This window comes from Podarcis vaucheri (assembly GCF_965113315.1).
Source record: "Podarcis vaucheri genome assembly, chromosome: 3".
In the NCBI taxonomy this organism is placed as follows: Eukaryota; Metazoa; Chordata; class Lepidosauria; order Squamata; family Lacertidae; genus Podarcis; species Podarcis vaucheri.
The window spans coordinates 66,555,353-66,572,275 of NC_138761.1; the positions used below are offsets into that span (position 1 = coordinate 66,555,353).

The 16,923-nt window shown below is 39.3% G+C and overlaps 1 protein-coding gene across 12 annotated transcripts in view; it reads right to left on the minus strand.

Moving 5' to 3' along the window:
• L3MBTL3 (L3MBTL histone methyl-lysine binding protein 3) overlaps window positions 1-16,923 on the minus strand; it is a 56,643-nt gene that overhangs the window by 36,115 nt on the left and 3,605 nt on the right. For 11 of the 12 annotated variants that reach the window (XM_082216092.1, XM_082216090.1, XM_082216094.1 and 8 more), the window contains 5 exons: window positions 7,807-7,918; window positions 2,692-2,803; window positions 2,120-2,279; window positions 1,731-1,863; window positions 569-653 (listed from right to left, as the gene is read on the minus strand). In XM_082216092.1, the coding sequence (XP_082072218.1) occupies window positions 569-653; window positions 1,731-1,863; window positions 2,120-2,279; window positions 2,692-2,803; window positions 7,807-7,908 (592 nt within the window). In that variant the 5' untranslated portion in view covers window positions 7,909-7,918. Of the gene's footprint in view, window positions 1-568; window positions 654-1,730; window positions 1,864-2,119; window positions 2,280-2,691; window positions 2,804-7,806; window positions 7,919-14,216; window positions 15,842-16,923 lie in introns of those variants that run through there. The other variant, XM_082216093.1, reaches the window with a different exon arrangement.

Genomic DNA, 16,923 nt, shown 5'->3' on the forward strand with positions numbered 1-16,923 from the left:
AGACACAGAAATCCTTGCCAGTATTCAAGCAATTCAATTATCTTAATCTCATTTATAGTTCCACTTTAAAGCTCCCCCATGGAACAGTATAACAAAGCCAGAGCAGGAAGTTACTCAGCCAAGTAATAAAATGGAAGTAACTTGGAAGGATGGTACTCTTCAATCTCTTACTTTACAAAATGCACAGTATTTGTTGCATACAATGTCACAAATGAATTAAGATTTAGACTAGTGACTGAAAATGGACCAACCCAGCTTTTTACAGAGAAACTAGAAATACACCAGCATTATTGTTATAGTAAAGGGCAGTCTTTTCCAACACGTGACACATCATCCCAAATTTTTAGGTGTGCATCTAAGAGGTTTACATGCACACTGAAATACATAGTTTACAAACATGCATATCATACAAGGACAAATTGACAGTGAGCAGGAATTGCCTATGGTTCCATTATGAGTGCACACTCAGTGTCCAACATGGGTTTGCTAACGTAACACAGAAGAGGCCCTTTAGATGGCAGAAACTGATGAAAACCTTATACTGATATGGACTCGCATATCAACTTACTCTGTTTTAGAACTGCCATCTCTCTTTTCCTTTTCCGTGTGGCTCTCTGAGAGACTCTTAGTATCCTCCCTTCAGGTTTCTCCTCCTAAATTGCAAAATTAAAGTATACTTCACTGAAGTAGCTTTGAAGGACACTGATTTTCAAAATATTTTTTTCAGGTTGCTCACTGCTGTTTTGTCATGTGTTCTCCAAGATATTACATGGCAATCCTGTGAACATTTATTTGGAAGCAAGTCTATTCAGGTCAATGGGTCTGACTTCCTAATATGTGTGTTATATTAGAAGCTTATGAAATAAATGGAACAATAAGGTTTTAATAAGGTCCTGAAATGTGTGCTGGGGAGGCCCATGCATGGAATACAGTCTTTGTCTGACGTACCCAGGAAAGACACATCCATTTTGTGCAGCAAAAAGAACTGTCTCCACCATCCATAACTGGCCCACTTTTTCTTTTCTTTTTTTAAGTTGAATTTCTGTCTCAGAGTGCCAGTGGAGAGAACCTGTCTATTTGTATTCATTCTGCTCAACCTTAGAAATAATTGATGATATAGTGGTGATATAGCGACTAGCAATGCTTTCATCCCACTGCCTGGAATCACTATAATAAAGAAGCATGGAACAGCATGATAACTCAATATACATTTTTTGTTATTTTAAACATAAAAACAACAATGATAAAACAAGGTAACATAATTATTGACCTTGGTGGAGCTAATATTGAATACCAACCTGCTATACCAGAAAGGTTAGTTATCCCCCACAGGATAACAGTCAGACACCAGTGTCCGTAAAAGTCTTTTGAGCATTCCTAAAAGCTCTGGGAGTGTGCAGCAGCTCAAATAAATGCCTAGAATCTATGGAAGGAAACTTGCCTTTCTTTTCAAAACTCCCAGGCAACACTTGACCAACCTTAGGACACCAAAATATAAGGTTGGATCAGGCACAGCCGCCATAATCTCACCAGGACACTCACATATTTAAATGACTATTTAAATAGAAAAAAGCATTCCATTTACATTTGCTAAACATTTCAAACACTCCAACCTTAAAAGAACAGTCATTTAAATGCATAAAGTTTTTGAATGACTGTAAATTGCCAAAACTATATTTACAACCACAGATCAGTTTAACCTAGAAACTTGTCAACTGGACCATACTAACCATTGCCTCATACTTCTTGACATTGTCTTCCATACATTCTCCTTTTGAGGGCGATTTGGTTTTTCTTTTTTGAGTGCCCTTGGAACAGTCCTCATCATTGACTTCCGATACATCGTTGTCCTCCCTTTGCTCTCTAGAATGAAAACAAAATAACAGGAGCTATATTAATTGTGATTTTGAAGAATACATTTTCTAAAGCCAAGTTTGTCTATCTCTTAAAGTTGTTTTTTTTATAAAAAAAGAGGAATTGCAAGTGCAAAAAAAGTATTTATAAACACCACAATTAATGCAAGCATACAATAAGCAGTCATCCGCAATAAAGCAAGTTCTTTTAAACTGCAGCACTCTTTCCACTAGTTATCACATTATTCACACATGCCAACTCTTACTTGTTTTTAATCTGATGTGCACATTTTTGGCTGCAAGATCTTTCTCCAGCTACAAAGTCCACTGTGGTTCCAGAATGAAAACAACGTTCACAGAAATGAGGCCCGTCAACCTTGCTAGCTTCCTTCAATTTTTGTGGTACTTCTGTATTTTCTGAGAAGGCTATACAATAGAAAGCACAGCAAATGTTTCAGGCTGTAAATGGTGAAAACTAACAGGCATATTTGTAAACCACACGAAGCAAAAGATGCCACTGAAGGATATGACTTACCCAAGACTTGCCAAGAATGAAATTGGCACATTTGTTCATGCTACTTCAGGCTTTTAAACAACTCTGTGCTAACATTTCCTCAACAGCAGTCTAACTAGTATAGTAACAACTATCATTTCTACCAAGTGGTTTGCAGGTTTCAGAATGTAATTTGTTACAATATTAGCTATCTTTCAATATTCCAGAGCAGAAGCTAATATTAAAGAAAATGTCAGGAACAGCGTCATAGTAAAACTTTAAGAATACCACCATTTTGTTCTGAAGACAGAAGTTTGTCTTATTATGATTTATCATGATTCTGACCTTCTTGAGCAGTTGGCACCATCCAGGTTGTGGTAGCTGTAGCCTTCTTAACACTTTCCATCTCTGTTTCATCGGTGATTACTTCTAGGGCACCAAACTCATTCACACGAAACTAATTTTAAAAACAGGTAAGAATTAGAGGGGAGGGGAATGTTGCTAGAAAGGTAAAGATCAATTGATGTTTAATCTATAATGGTTTGACACCTAATAGTTGACAGCCTCCATAATGCCTATTGACACCACTTGGTTAAAAAAGAGAGAAAAGTAAACAGACATTTCTACATTTCACCTCTGCAGGAGCTTCCTTCACATCCATGTTAATGTATATTAGCAGACACATGAAAAGCTGGGGATAGGACGATATCTGTGCCCATGGACCAAGACAGTAGCCTAAATTGCACGCTGCTTGTCAGGCCTGTTGCCCAAATGAGGCTCCCAAGAGGCATTTCTAAGGGAAGCTTTTCTAGGGAAAGTGAAATCCTGAAGTATTACATGATCTTGAAACAGGGAAGCAATGAATGGAGGTTGAGAACATTTTTCACAGTTTGGATAATCCATAATCACAGATCACAGCCAAGCAAACAAATCCTAAAAAGTTATAGTCCACCACAAATCTTTTTTACTAGCTTGTTTGCCACAAAATCATGTTTGTTAATCATCTACAGGCTCAGTGACAGTCTAAAAGAAATAAAGTATTGAACTCTCTCTTGTTTACACGAGATTCACTGCCTAACTCCCTGTCTTTGACACAAGCCAGAGCTTTCCAAACTGTGTGTCATGACAGGTTAGTGTGTCAGCTGCAATGTGTAGGTGTGTCATGCAAACGCTCCCCACGCTCCTTCAAGGGCTGGAAAGGGGTTAGTTTAACCTCCGGTTTGCTAGTAAAACTGAATTACTGTGTCGCAAAATGATGTAAAACTGAATTACCGTGTCACGAAATGGCAAGTGGCTATTTACATGCCTGATCACAATCTTTTAAAATATGAAGTACTTCACAAATCAGACCTTCAAAAGAAAAAACTATTGAACAGCAGTGAACACTATCAAATATGGAGAACATACGGCTCTATTCTACGTTTTGGAAATTAATTTATAACCAAGCTATTTCCTGAGATATCACTGGTGGGCCATCAGTATTTGCTCAGACTATAGAATCACTTCTGCATGAGCTGGATTGTGGGCAAAACCTCAACCCTTTTCAGTTGCTTACTCTATGTGTGTGCCCTCCACACAACCTGTTTATTAAGCATTCATCAATTTGTTTCTAGGAACACTGCTGGCTATTTAATGAGCATTATTTTTATTGGTTTATGGGGAGGTTAGATGATGATGTGTCAAAGCAGGTGTTATCTCACTTTCCAGTGTGGTTTCCTGTCACTTTCCTTACAGCAAAAAGTTCAGTATTTCAAGGAAGGTCTGCTGCCAAAAAACTGTGAAAACTGAATTTGTATGTGGTATTATCTCATCTAAAGAGAGTGATAGTCTGGAAGTGATCCTCAGGCTCAGCAGCAGGAAATAGCTGAGGTACATCACACAGTGTAACATACACTGGGGATCAGAGGAGAGGCGTTTGAGGAGATCAACTGAGCAGCCAGTCTCTTCGTTTCCAGTTCCTACTATATACAGATAGGAAAACAGAAAAAGGGGAAAGAAAAATAGGTGCAAAAGGGGGGGGGGGATGCAGCCCACTAGTACCATCTAGTGGCCATTATAAACATGTATCATAATTCCATTAAATATATATCTGAGAATGAACTTTCTTTGAGGACCCTAACTCCTTCCAGGCAAACAAGAGAAGAGAGGCAGTGACAGCTTTGAAAGTTTGTCAACCATCTACCACTTTTGTTTTGCCAATGTTCAATTTTAGACAGCAAGCTCCTCTGAGGAGCCTGTTGTCTTATACTAGGTAAAGCTCAATGCTCACTGATGATGACATCATCATCATTACCACCATCAATTTAAGATCACAGGAGCAAGAAATGGGGAAAGTGGACTTATTTTTCACTTTTTGCTCATGAATGGTAAAATGGAAAACCTTTTCTTACATATTTATCGCCTCAAATAGTGTCTCAATCATTTCTATAGTTATACTTTCCTCTCCCGGCAACTCCTTGTTGGAAAAGGAACTCTGGGACCCACACTCAAGCAGATGTGCGAAAGGGGAAATGCCAGGGCCTCAAAATAGTGCGTGGTACTTCAACTACTATCCCCGTTTCCTGAAAAGCGGGGTGGGTGGGTGGGTGGGTGCTATGAGAATAAACCTGCTTTGTTTCAAATCACTTTTTCATGTTGCTGTTTACACCAATAAGGTACGAGGACCTCTTCACCCAATGACCATTATGTAATTTGTGCCAGCACATCAAACTCTGCATGTGCTGTCATGTGTGCATGTGCAAGGGCTGCCTGAATGTAGTCACCTCAGGTAAACAGTGACTTCCTTTTCCTAATCAGATGGAAGCTTGTTTGAGGGAAAGAGCATCAAATAGGAATATTTGCTCATTCCCTCCCTTTGCTGTAGGACAGAAGGTTGCAGCTGTTGATCACTCCCCCAGAGTCTTCCCTGGTTGGTTGTTTTTACTCCTCCCTCCCTCTCATGGCCTTAACTTCTCTTTTTTTCTCTGAATTTTTTCAAACAACTGTCCTCAGAACTCTCTCAATTTCATCAGACAAAAACTCTTCAATCCTTTAAAAAACAAAAAGGGGTTGTGTTCAAGGATCCCAAAGGCTTTCATTTCATAATTTACTATTAAGGCCCTAAGGAGGCATTTCTTTCCTTTTAACACATTTCTTTCATCCACCTTTCTCGAGCTAATCCTGAAAGCCAGTATGTGTTCTCAAGGTCAGCACTCAAGCAGTGCTAATAGATCACCATCAGCAATATAAGTAATTGATATTAATAAGGCTTTCCAAGAAAAGAAGCGGAATAACTGCAGGTGGTATAAAACCAGGTTTGAGTGGACCTTTGTCTCTTCCTTCACCTGCAAGGCCATTAGGTTCTCCATCTGCTCTTTCCGGGCAAAAAAAAACTGGGCATATGTATTTTCAGGAGGATTTAAAAATTAATCCATTCGCTTGTTTGGATGCAATGATAACATACTGGGCACACTTGTAATTTCCACTTTGAAAATATGGCACTTGAGAGGCACAAAAGCCTAAAATACTCCATATACTGCCTCTCCACCAGGAAGCAATTTTAAATTATTGCAGCTTGTCCAATTTGATAGAAGCACTTGAATCCAGAGGTGATGGTGATTGTATGCACTCATCAGAGTGATTCAAAAAAGCAGAGTACTTCACATTTATATATGCTCTTCAGCTTAGAAGATATCAACTCTTCTAGTCCTCTACACGGCACACAGCAATTGTAAAGCACTGAAGTGTTTCTGATTTGAACACGCTGCTTAGCCTGCCAAATGGAAAAGTTCCAAACCTCGAAATCCTGCACTAGACTATGATTGTCTCACATGTGAAGATCCCTTTCCCCCCCCCCCATTTGTACATTTATTTAAAAATATAGACTTGAAAAGAAATCACAGTGTAGAATGTTATACACAAATCTGAACAAGCCCACAAAACTTCAATTTGCTTGCAAACAATCTTCAAACTGGAAAAATGGGTCAAGGCAAAGTATAAAATTGCTTACTATAAATAACACAACACTCAGCACTAAAAAAATTCTGGTCTTGTGCGAATTTTTTAGAAGAAAACATTCAAAGGGCTTGCAATTCAGTGTAAAGATCTACCTACTGATAAGAAAATCTCTCTTGCAAAATGGTTTTCCTCTTCATTACTCTTCAATTGCAGCCAGGAATATATTTACACCTAACTGCAAGGCTAGAATGGTTGGTGATGTGACCGTAAGGACTTCTCAGTTGCCCTGTGTGTGCCTGAGTTCAATTATTTGAGTTATCAGAAGCAATCTGCTGTAGATCAAACTGCTGATCAATTATGATTCAAATCAAATTATGATTCAAATCTTGAGTTTCTTCAGGTGCCTCTCTCTTCTATGATTCTACTAAATATTTCCAGGGCAGACTCCAGAACATGGCAACATGGGCATTTCCTGCAGTCCTCAATGCCCTCTCCAATCTTTGAAAGGAGAACCCAAGAACATCAGAAGCAGTTATTTGTGAATTCTCTGTTTGCACTCCCCATCTCTTTCAGGTGAAGGACGACTTCAGAGGGCTTTCAGAGAGCCAGAAAGAGGCATTTGAGAATAGAACAGTACTGTACTGAAAATTGACTTGCTTTTCCCAGAACATGGTTGCTATCTCCCATTGCTGCTGTTTGTGGACACTGGTCCATTATGATAAGGTACATACGGCTGGAAGCTAGGGTTTCTTCCTATTACCACTTGCCCTGAGAAGACGCCATACAAAGGTTCACAGGATTATTACATTAAAGATCAAAGATATACTGGAGAGCTAGCAAGGACTGAGAAACTGTCCATGGGGCACCTGTCCATCCTGCTGAGGGTATCTGCCATTGACACCATACAATATCATCTATATAAATACAATAATAATAATCTACTACAATGTCCTTTCGGACTCAGTATATGCGCTGAGAATTAGGAGTCCTGTGCTTTGTCCATTATTCTGTTCCTCCTCAGCAAACAGTTTCAGAAAGCAAGGCTGGAGGCTGTTATTTTGTCCCATGGCAATTGAGCACTGGACTGCCACAATACTCTGTTTGCTATTTAACACAAACATATCACAAGAGGAAGATTTTGGACTGAATGAGGCCAAAGAAACTCAAATTCAGTCCAGTCAGGAGATAGGAACTGTTGGTGGATGGTTTGATGAATGTTTGAGGTGCTGTTCAACTTATTCTGGGCAGGGTTGCCTTCCCACTAAAGGAGCAAGTCCACAGTTTGTGATTGCTGTTCAATATAGCCTATAATTTGGATGTCAAGTGCATTCATGATATGAAACATCTTTTACCAGTAAAGGTTGGAATGCCAGCTGTGGCATATCCTGGAGAGAGAGTTTTGACACACTTATCCATTCCCTGGTAACATCAAGACTTGCCCTTTATACAGCACTAAGTTGTATGTCTCTGCATCTATGGTTACATTACGTTTTTCAGAGCCTATTTAGGATTATAAAATGTTACCTTCAGATCACTTCCAGGCAAGGTACCAATTCCGTCCTTCCAGTCCATTACACTAAATACATCAAAGTCTTGCCCACTTCCACTAGAAGTTGGTTCATTCATGGTGCATATACTGTAAAATAAATAAGACAGGCGATATGAAAATGATATCTCTGATCCAACATACCCTTAATTGTCTGTATGCCTACATAAACAGAAATTTGAAATTGTGGTGGCTTTTTTCTTTTTCTTTTGTGAATGGGGTGGGTGGGTAGGTAGGGAAACAGCACACAAACCCCATCCTGAGGGACAGTCTTTCTATTTGTGTCTTTGTACTTTATTATACTTTTTTTAAAAAAATCTAACATTTTAATAAAAAATCGGATCCACTTCCGCAAAATGTTACGTTTGAACCACTTTCACACCATACATCACATGATTTTCAATCATCGTTTCACCTGCCCCACAATATTTATAACCTATTGTAAATAATGTCAAAATTCAAAGCTAATCAACACTTTTATTAAAACCAGCCAAAAATAACAAAATACCAAAATAGTTTCTGAGTTCACCAAAGGTCCTAATCAGGCTGGATATTAAGCAAGTTTTTTTGGGCGGGGGCAGGGGAGTGGATGGAAGAGAGAGGTACAGTAGAAAACTGGACTAGATGGTGATGCCGCAAAGTCTAAATTTAGCCAGAAATAAGAGGATGGAGGATAGGAAGAGATAGCAGATTTAATCGGATTAGGCTCTACTAGATGCTGTGTAGGTTTCAGGTTGCACCTAGGACTGCTGGGAAAATGAAAGAAATAATGGTTCCAATTTCTGAAAATATAAAATCCGGCAGTTGCCTGGATTTTAGCCTTAAGTGAAATACATCTGGCATAACACTTAAAATCTATATCTAACTTTGCTAATATCATAACTGTCACATTTCTAGTTATCTGCATTCTCCACCTGTGTGTTTTGCTTAAAGCTGGAAACAAATATGGATAACTACTGGGTTATATAGTTGACTGGAATTTAAAAGTCCTATGTAAAGCAGTTCATCCAAAAATGAGCCTCTTCTAATTTTCTCTAATGCTGTTTCAGAGAGTTTCCCAACCCTCAAGCAGCAAGAAAGCACCTATGATAAAGCCATGGTGCTACTTATAATAATAATAATAAGAAGAATTTATTATTTGTTCCCCAGCCACTCTGGGGAGCTTCCAACAGAGAGTAACAATACTTGCCACTGTAATAATAATTTTAAGATGCTGTTGCTCGTGGACTTAAAATAAGCACCAGTAACAGAGTAGAACACATGGGAAATGTTGGGCATTAGAGAAGAATTATCCCAAACCCAACCTAGAGTAGATGAAGATTATATTGTTCCTTCACATGAACTCTCCAGGTCATACTCGAGTGTTCCTTCACTTGAACAACCATAATGTAAAAGTCAGAAACTCCTGGTGACAACAGTTTCCATGATTTTGGAGACTGGAAACTGTGCATCTAAATTGCAGAAGTTACAACAGCCAAGATCTGTAAACTCCCCACGCAAATAAACTCCCACCAAACAATGGACCAGAAGGGACTCTTCCCACACTTCTAGTTGAAACTACATGAACTTTTTCCCTTTAGGGGAAAAATACTAGATCATGGAATGCTATGTGCTTCACGGTGGTGAAGCTGAGGCTAAAATCCTATGCATGCTTTCTGGGAAGTAAGTCCCAGTACAGTGGTACCTTGGGTTACATATGCTTCAGCTTACATACGCTTCAAGTTACAGACTCCGCTAACCCAGAAATAGTGCTTCAGGTTAAGAACTTTGCTTCAGGATGAGAACAGAAATCATGCTCCGGCGGCGCGGCAACAGCAGGAGGCCCCATTAGCTAAAGTGGTGTTTCAGGTTAAGAACAGTTTCAGGTTAAGAATGGACCTCCAGAACAAATTAAGTACTTAACCCGAGGTACCACTGCAGATGCAATACGACTTGTTTCCAAGTTAAAATATAAAGATACAAAATCTATTTATCCTCAAAAACAGATGATACAGTCGAGAGGACTAAGTTCGATAGAACTAGGTCCTATTTAAACCTAAAGGTAAAAAAGGTAAGGGACCCCTGGACGGTTAAGTCCAGTCAAATTCAACTATGGGGTGCAGCGCTCATCTTGCTTTCAGGCTGAGGGAGGTGGTGTTTGTCTGCAGACAGCTTTCCGGGTCATGTGGCCAACATGAATAAACCACTTCTGGTGCAATGGAACACCGTAATGGAAGCAAGAGAGCACGGAAACACCATTTACCTTCCCATCGTAGCAGTACCTATTTATCTACTCACACTGATATGCTTTCGAACTGCTAGGTTGGTAGCGGCTGGGACAAAGCAACAGGAGCTCACCCCATCATGCAGACTCAAACTGCCAACCTTATGTTCAGCAAGCTCAAAAGGCTCGGTGGCTGCCAACATGGTTCCACTGCTTTTGATAGATCTTACTCACTAATAACTTGAGCTAGACAAAAAAACAAATAAACAAAAAACCCTTTACGATCTGCAATTATGTCTCTCAAAACAGTTAAAAGCAGAAATACCTATTATCAACAGATGCAACTGGTCTTCAAATTTCATTCAATATAGTAGAAATGATGTTACCCTTATGGCCTTTTCTCTTGTTCTCAGCTTGTTTGCTTCTCTCTCTTTTTCTCCTCCCTTCCACATACACACTCACATTTATGTTAGTTTTTAGACTTTGTATGGCTGAAGGAAAGAGGCTATTCAGGACTACTTGTTCCTATGCTAAATAATCACCATCTTCAGCACCGCAGTACCACTTACCCAGCTTTTCTTTAGAAAGGCAGGAGAGAAACAACAACATAGCTAACCTGTTGCACCAAAGCTTTTACACTCCCCAAGTAGTTATCGCCACCACACAGCCCAAATATCTGTGATTAGAACTTGTAAGACTATCCCACAATGGCTGAAATGGCATAGAAAACACTTTGAAATGATTGCCTGGACAAGCTCTTATAGTTATGACTCATGATCAGTGTAGTAAGTCGATCTGAAAAATATCTAGCAGCTATTTGCTGAGGGGGAAAAAACTATTCTATCTTTATTTTTGCTTTTTTATATGCCCTAGAACTCTCAAATTCTGGGCCTAGGTTTTTCTGACAGACAAGGCAGAAGAATGAACCATCCTCTTTCACAATGAATATTAACTTTGATTAAGCATGTACCAAAGCTCAATACATATTGGATACACATCCAATCCCCAATTATGCTCTTTTATTCAACTGTATTTGCCATTATAAAGTGCAGTATATTTTTCTGCCATATGCATTATATATAATTGACAATAATTTTAACATAAACTGAAAATTCCAGGCTTCCAAAACCAGATAAAATGCTTTAAGTATCTATAAGCAGGCAAAATAACCTCTGAAACCATTGAAGCCTGCTTGCATAGTGAAGGAGGCAAATTCTGAAAAGAAGAACTTTAACTAAACAGCATTCTCTTATAGAAAACAGAATCTACCTCTGTTGATATCAGCTCAAACGGTACCTTTCAATATGTGAGTTTATAATGAAGATAACAAATTCTAGAAACACAGCCAGATACAGTGGTACCTCGGGTTACATACGCTTCAGGTTACATACACTTCAGGTTACAGACTCCGCTAACCCAGAAATAGTGCTTCAGGTTAAGAACTTTGCTTCAGGTCGAGAACAGAAATCGTGGCACGGCGGCAGCAGGAGGCCCCATTAGCTAAAGTGGTACCTCAGGTTAAGAACAGTTTCAGGTTAAGAATGGACCTCCAGAACAAATTAAGTTCTTAACCTGAGGTACCACTGTATTATTAGACTTCCACGTCAAAAGGCCCGCAATATGCATATCCAATTTAAAAATCAAAATGTTTCCCTGGGAAAGGAGAGGAGCAAGGGGGAAACCGCTCGAATCCATGCTTGAAAACTGCAGGTCAAGCAGAAAACCACTCAAATCCGTACTCTCTAGGCATGAGACAAATAGTTGTGTGGATGAGTCCCAAAAGCAATTACGACTCTCTTCTTACAGTATCTGGTGGCCTCTTCTACACCAATGGCTACTCTTTTTGTTAAAACAAAAATCAGAGCTAAGCAATAAGAACCAACAAAAGTGTCAGAAAATAGCGAGCAAACTCTTGTGCTCCCCAGAAGTCTTGTTCAGGCTGGATGTTATGTCATTTGCTAATTAATGCAGGTTAATGTAGACATCATCAAAAGCTGTTTGTGCTCATTTCACTGCAATCTTTTAACAGTTTGTATTGCTTATTTTTAATTTTTTTAAGCCACCTGAAACTTTGGGAGAAGTAATAACTTTCCCTTTTCACAGCACGTAACCTGAAAACAGTTGAACCATATACATTCTTATCTGAAAGTAACAGACAGGGCTCTACTTCTCCCTGCATCCGTTTCTAATATATGGTTATTTAAATGTGCTAGAGGTAGAATGAAGGATACTTGGTGCAGACAAAGCACATGACAGCTGATCCTTTTTTAAAAAATTAACCCATTGTCACAGAAATAATTGCCTTTACGTGTATCTTCTCTTGGAGCCCATTATAATTGACAAAAAAAACCCCCCTCATTTTTAAATGGACTTGAATACAGAAAAGATTAAAGAACTTGGAGATTCAGATCTAAACATTCTTCTGCAAAGGTAGTAAGACTAACTAATGAAAGAAGTGTCTATAAATAGCAAATATCATAAAAATTATAAAAAGACTGTAGAAACTAGAGATTTAACTGTACGCTGCAGCTGCAATCTTAAGACTCAGATGTGTGTGCTGGGCCCAGTATTCATGTAGGACCGCATCTGCACAGTGAGTTTGCAATAAACTGTTATTAAGCCTTAGATGACATACCAGTTAGGAAGCTAGATAAGAACTTTATTGTCTCTGTTAAACAATAACAGAACAGCAACTGGTGGATCCTGATTCCACCACTATACCACGTGCCACCTAGTGACTAAACTATATACAGTGGTACCTCTAGATACAAACGGGATCCGTTCCGGAGCCCCGTTTGCATCTAGAAGTAAACGTAACTAGCGACGGCACATCTGCGCACGCGCACGTCACTTTTTGCCACGTCTGCGCAAGCGGCGAAACCTGGAAGTAATGCGCTCTGTTACTTCCGGTTGCCGAGGAGTGCAACTCGAACGCGCTCAACTCGAAGCTTATTTAACCCGAGGTATGACTGTAATGACATTATCCACATTAAAGCCAGAGCCTTTCTTAACATACTGTATTTCCCCGTGTATAAGACGCCCCCTTGTATAAGATACCCCCTACTTTTGGGGACCCCAAATTAAGTAAATGGGGGAAGATGGCCCAGGGATGTTGAGCTTTTTGGGGGAGGATTGCCAAAGTAGTTGAGCAATCACCAATCAGTCGCCTTCAACCACCCAATCGCCACTGACAAGCTCTTGCTCGCAGCTGCAACCAATCGCCCGTCCCACATATGCACTATCCTTGTATAACATGCCCCCCCCCGATTTATAAGCTTATTTTAGAGTAAAAAAAAAACTCTTCTTATACACGGAAAAGTACGGTAATTTCCCAAAAATTTTCACTTTAAAGTTTTCTGTGTTTAGCAATACAGTGGTACCTCTGGTTAAGAACTTAATTCATTCTGGAGGTCCGTTCTTAACCTGAAACTGTTCTTAACCTGAAGCACCACTTTAGCTAATGGGGCCTCCCACTGCCGCCACGCCACTAGAGCACGATTTCTGTTCTCATCCTGAAGCAAAGTTCTTAACCCGAGGTACTATTTCTGGGTTAACGGACTCTGTAACCTGAAGCGTCTATAACCCAAGGTATCATTGTACCATAAAGAAATACAATAATAAAATCTCATAAAAGTATAAGAAGACAAATTGCAAACATATTCAAAATGCTGGTTGAACACAAATCAGCAACAATCACAAGTCTGACTGGGGAGGGAAGGTTTTCAGTATTTGCTGAAAGCCCGCAATATCCATTAAAGCTCAGCAGAAAATTACTTTCAGGTAAGTCTGAAAATGTCATAGCTCAGTTTAAGAGCAGTTGCTTTGTATGCATAAGGTCCAAGTTCAATTGCTGGCATCCCTAAGTAGAGCTAGGGTATTACCCCATCCTGAAACACTGGAAAACCCCTGCCGATCTGTGTGGGCAATAAATGTGTGGGCTAAATGGACCAAAGGTCTCTCTCAATACAAGGTAGCATCCTATACAGAGAGTCCTGCTGCGCATATATCCAATTGTTTTGAGCATGCATAGCCAACAAGGAGAGGTAGCTGTTTCAACTAAGGAAAATTCAGTTTGCCCCACTTTATTTTGGTGCTGTTCTGGCCTGAACACTTACGAAACTCCCACCCCCATCCCTACCATGGATGTCATTCTTTTTTCACGGTGCCCACATGCCTCAGGCTTACATTAACTAAGCAAGATGCTGCCCTAGGATGTGCAAGGAAGTCTTTCTTCAAGGTCCCTTTAATTTCCACCTTTTGGTAAAGCCAAAATACCCCTGGAGCAAAGAAAGGGGAGGGGGGGAGAAGGGCAGATTCACTCATGCAATAACTAAATCAGAAGTAGATTTATAGAAAACATATTTTTCTAATGCTGACAGTTGTGACAGGAAATGTTTTCCACTCTGAGGAAAAAGTTGAACATAGATTTCTACTGTAGTAATGCTGCTGCAAAGTTTTTCAGTGCAGGCCAACTTAACATGCAAACAACTTCAACTCAGCATTGAAAACACAGGAAACCAGACAGTCCCTCAAGCGATGGCTAGAAGCCCTCAAGGAGTTACTTCAGCTAGGTAGTGTGTCACTGCAACCTTGTAATAGTTAACTTTATACCAAGCTTTATCAAGACTGAAACAATATATGGGGGGGGGGGGAGTTGTCAATGGAAGTTTTAACAATTCTTTGCCACTGGATCGCGATTAGTTTCTGCACTCGGCATTCAGTTCCAGCCTGTTCTTTCTTCCTGCCAAATCCAGTGGAGTACCCAATGGAAAGCTCTTACATTTTTGTATAATTTTAACAAGATTGTTTTGTTTTGAAACATCTCATTTCCTGAATTATTGCACTGCTCACAGACTTCCTCTTCAGCTGATTACCTTGTTCCTGAAGGATTAAATGAGAAAGTGCATTGCTTATGCTTTCCCTGTTCATTAATCACTATATTTTGTACTCTCTCTATTCTAACAACCTGTCTTCATAATTTCAAACAGGTGAAGTGTTAATGGAAATAAACTCATACTATCAGTCAGAAAACTTGTTTTGTCAACATACATCAGGAGAAGCCTGCCCAATTAAACTATGTAACAGCTTAAGTACCAGACCCTTACAGCATAATAAACACCAAACTGTACTCAAACAATTCGCTTTTGCGAAAAATGATCGGAATGTCAAATGTACAGTTATAAAAGTGATTAAATAAAGCTGACTTCAAAATGACAGCTGTGCTATAAACACCAACTAAGTACAGCTCTAAACTTCCCAAGAGATATGTCACAAGAGGTGAAAAGCTATCTTAATGTAATTTGTTTGATTCATTTAACAGTATACTGCAGAAAGGAAGTGAAGATACAATCATGCAGTCCCCTACCAGGAAAAACCAATACTTCCAGCACCACCAAAAGCTAAAATGAACTAGGATGTATCCAGTAGAAGACAAGGGAAAGAGAACTCCACTATATCTACTATATGGGGTATTTATTTTTTTTAAGAAACAGTGCCACAGAGTTCAGGTGGCAAACTCCCTTTAATCACTATCCAGGAATGCAGAAAAAACTGAAACGAGATACTCCACCTTGAATTTGGCTACACAAACATTAACAGCATATGAAGCATGCACACCTTTCCATATACATTTCTCTTTCCCCCAACCCCTCAAAATATTTACAGAAGCAGAGATCGTACTCCTTATGCAATCACAAACAAAATTTTGACTAAAATAATTAGCTCAGAAAAACAAAGATGGACTTAGGAGGTGAGTCAAGGAAACAGGTATTTTTATCAAAATTGGCCAGCATGCAGGGCATCTTTGAATGCTGTACATGAAAAAAGTGTTCAAAGACCTTCCTTGTCTGCCGCTCATACATATTGTTGGGGTGGGAAGTTCCAAAACTTTAGGCATACCTGGATGTGTGGCTCTTTGCCATAAAAATATGTGAATCTTATTTAAAGCTATGAACTTAGCCTTAGGTTAGTCTAGGAGCAAGTGCAAGCTTGTGGTTTGTTTTCTACAAGCCATCCAACGTGTGAGGGAGGCTTCCCAACTTTCCATATCCACACATCTGAAACATACCCCTGTATCTATGATTAAATGGGCACAAGATGTTGGACATAACATAATGATGGCTGACTGGGAACAGTTATGGACCACAGGTATGAAATTCAGAGCATGTAATGCCTTAAGAGAAAATTTAATGAAAATGATTTATAGGTGGTACATGACACCAGTCAAGCTTGCAAAAATTTACCATTTGCCCGACAATAAATGTTGGAAATGTAATGAGACTGAAGGTACATTCTTTCACCTTTGGTGGGCATGCCCAAGGATTAAGACATTCTGGGAGATGATCTATAACAAAATGAAGAAGATATTTAAATACACTTTTCTGAAGAAACTAGAGGCCTTTCTCCTGGGCATGGTTGGCCAAATGGTGCCAAAGAAGGATAGAACTTTTTTTATGTATGCAACAACAGCAGCAAGAATACTCATGGCGAAGTACTGGAAGACACAAGATTTACCCACCCGGGAAGAATGAAGTTGATGGACTATATGGAAATGGAGGAAATGACTGGCAGAATCCGAGACCAGGGAGAAGAATCGGTGGAAGAAGACTGGAAAAAATTCAAAGACTATTTACAGAAATACTGTAAAATTAATGAATGTTAGAAACATGTTGGAATGAAGTTATATGGCTTTAGTAGAAATGTTATAAGGAATTAAGTATAAATAGATTAATAGAGTATTAAAGGGAAAAATAAGGTTAGAGTGTGTTAAGATAATTATAGGATAGAAAACAGAGGAAGATGGAAAGGAATTGCTGAAACAATTAACAGAAGTGGAATACAAAAAGGGAGGTGTGAGGAGGTCGAGGAAATAAGTGAATGAAAGATAAGATAT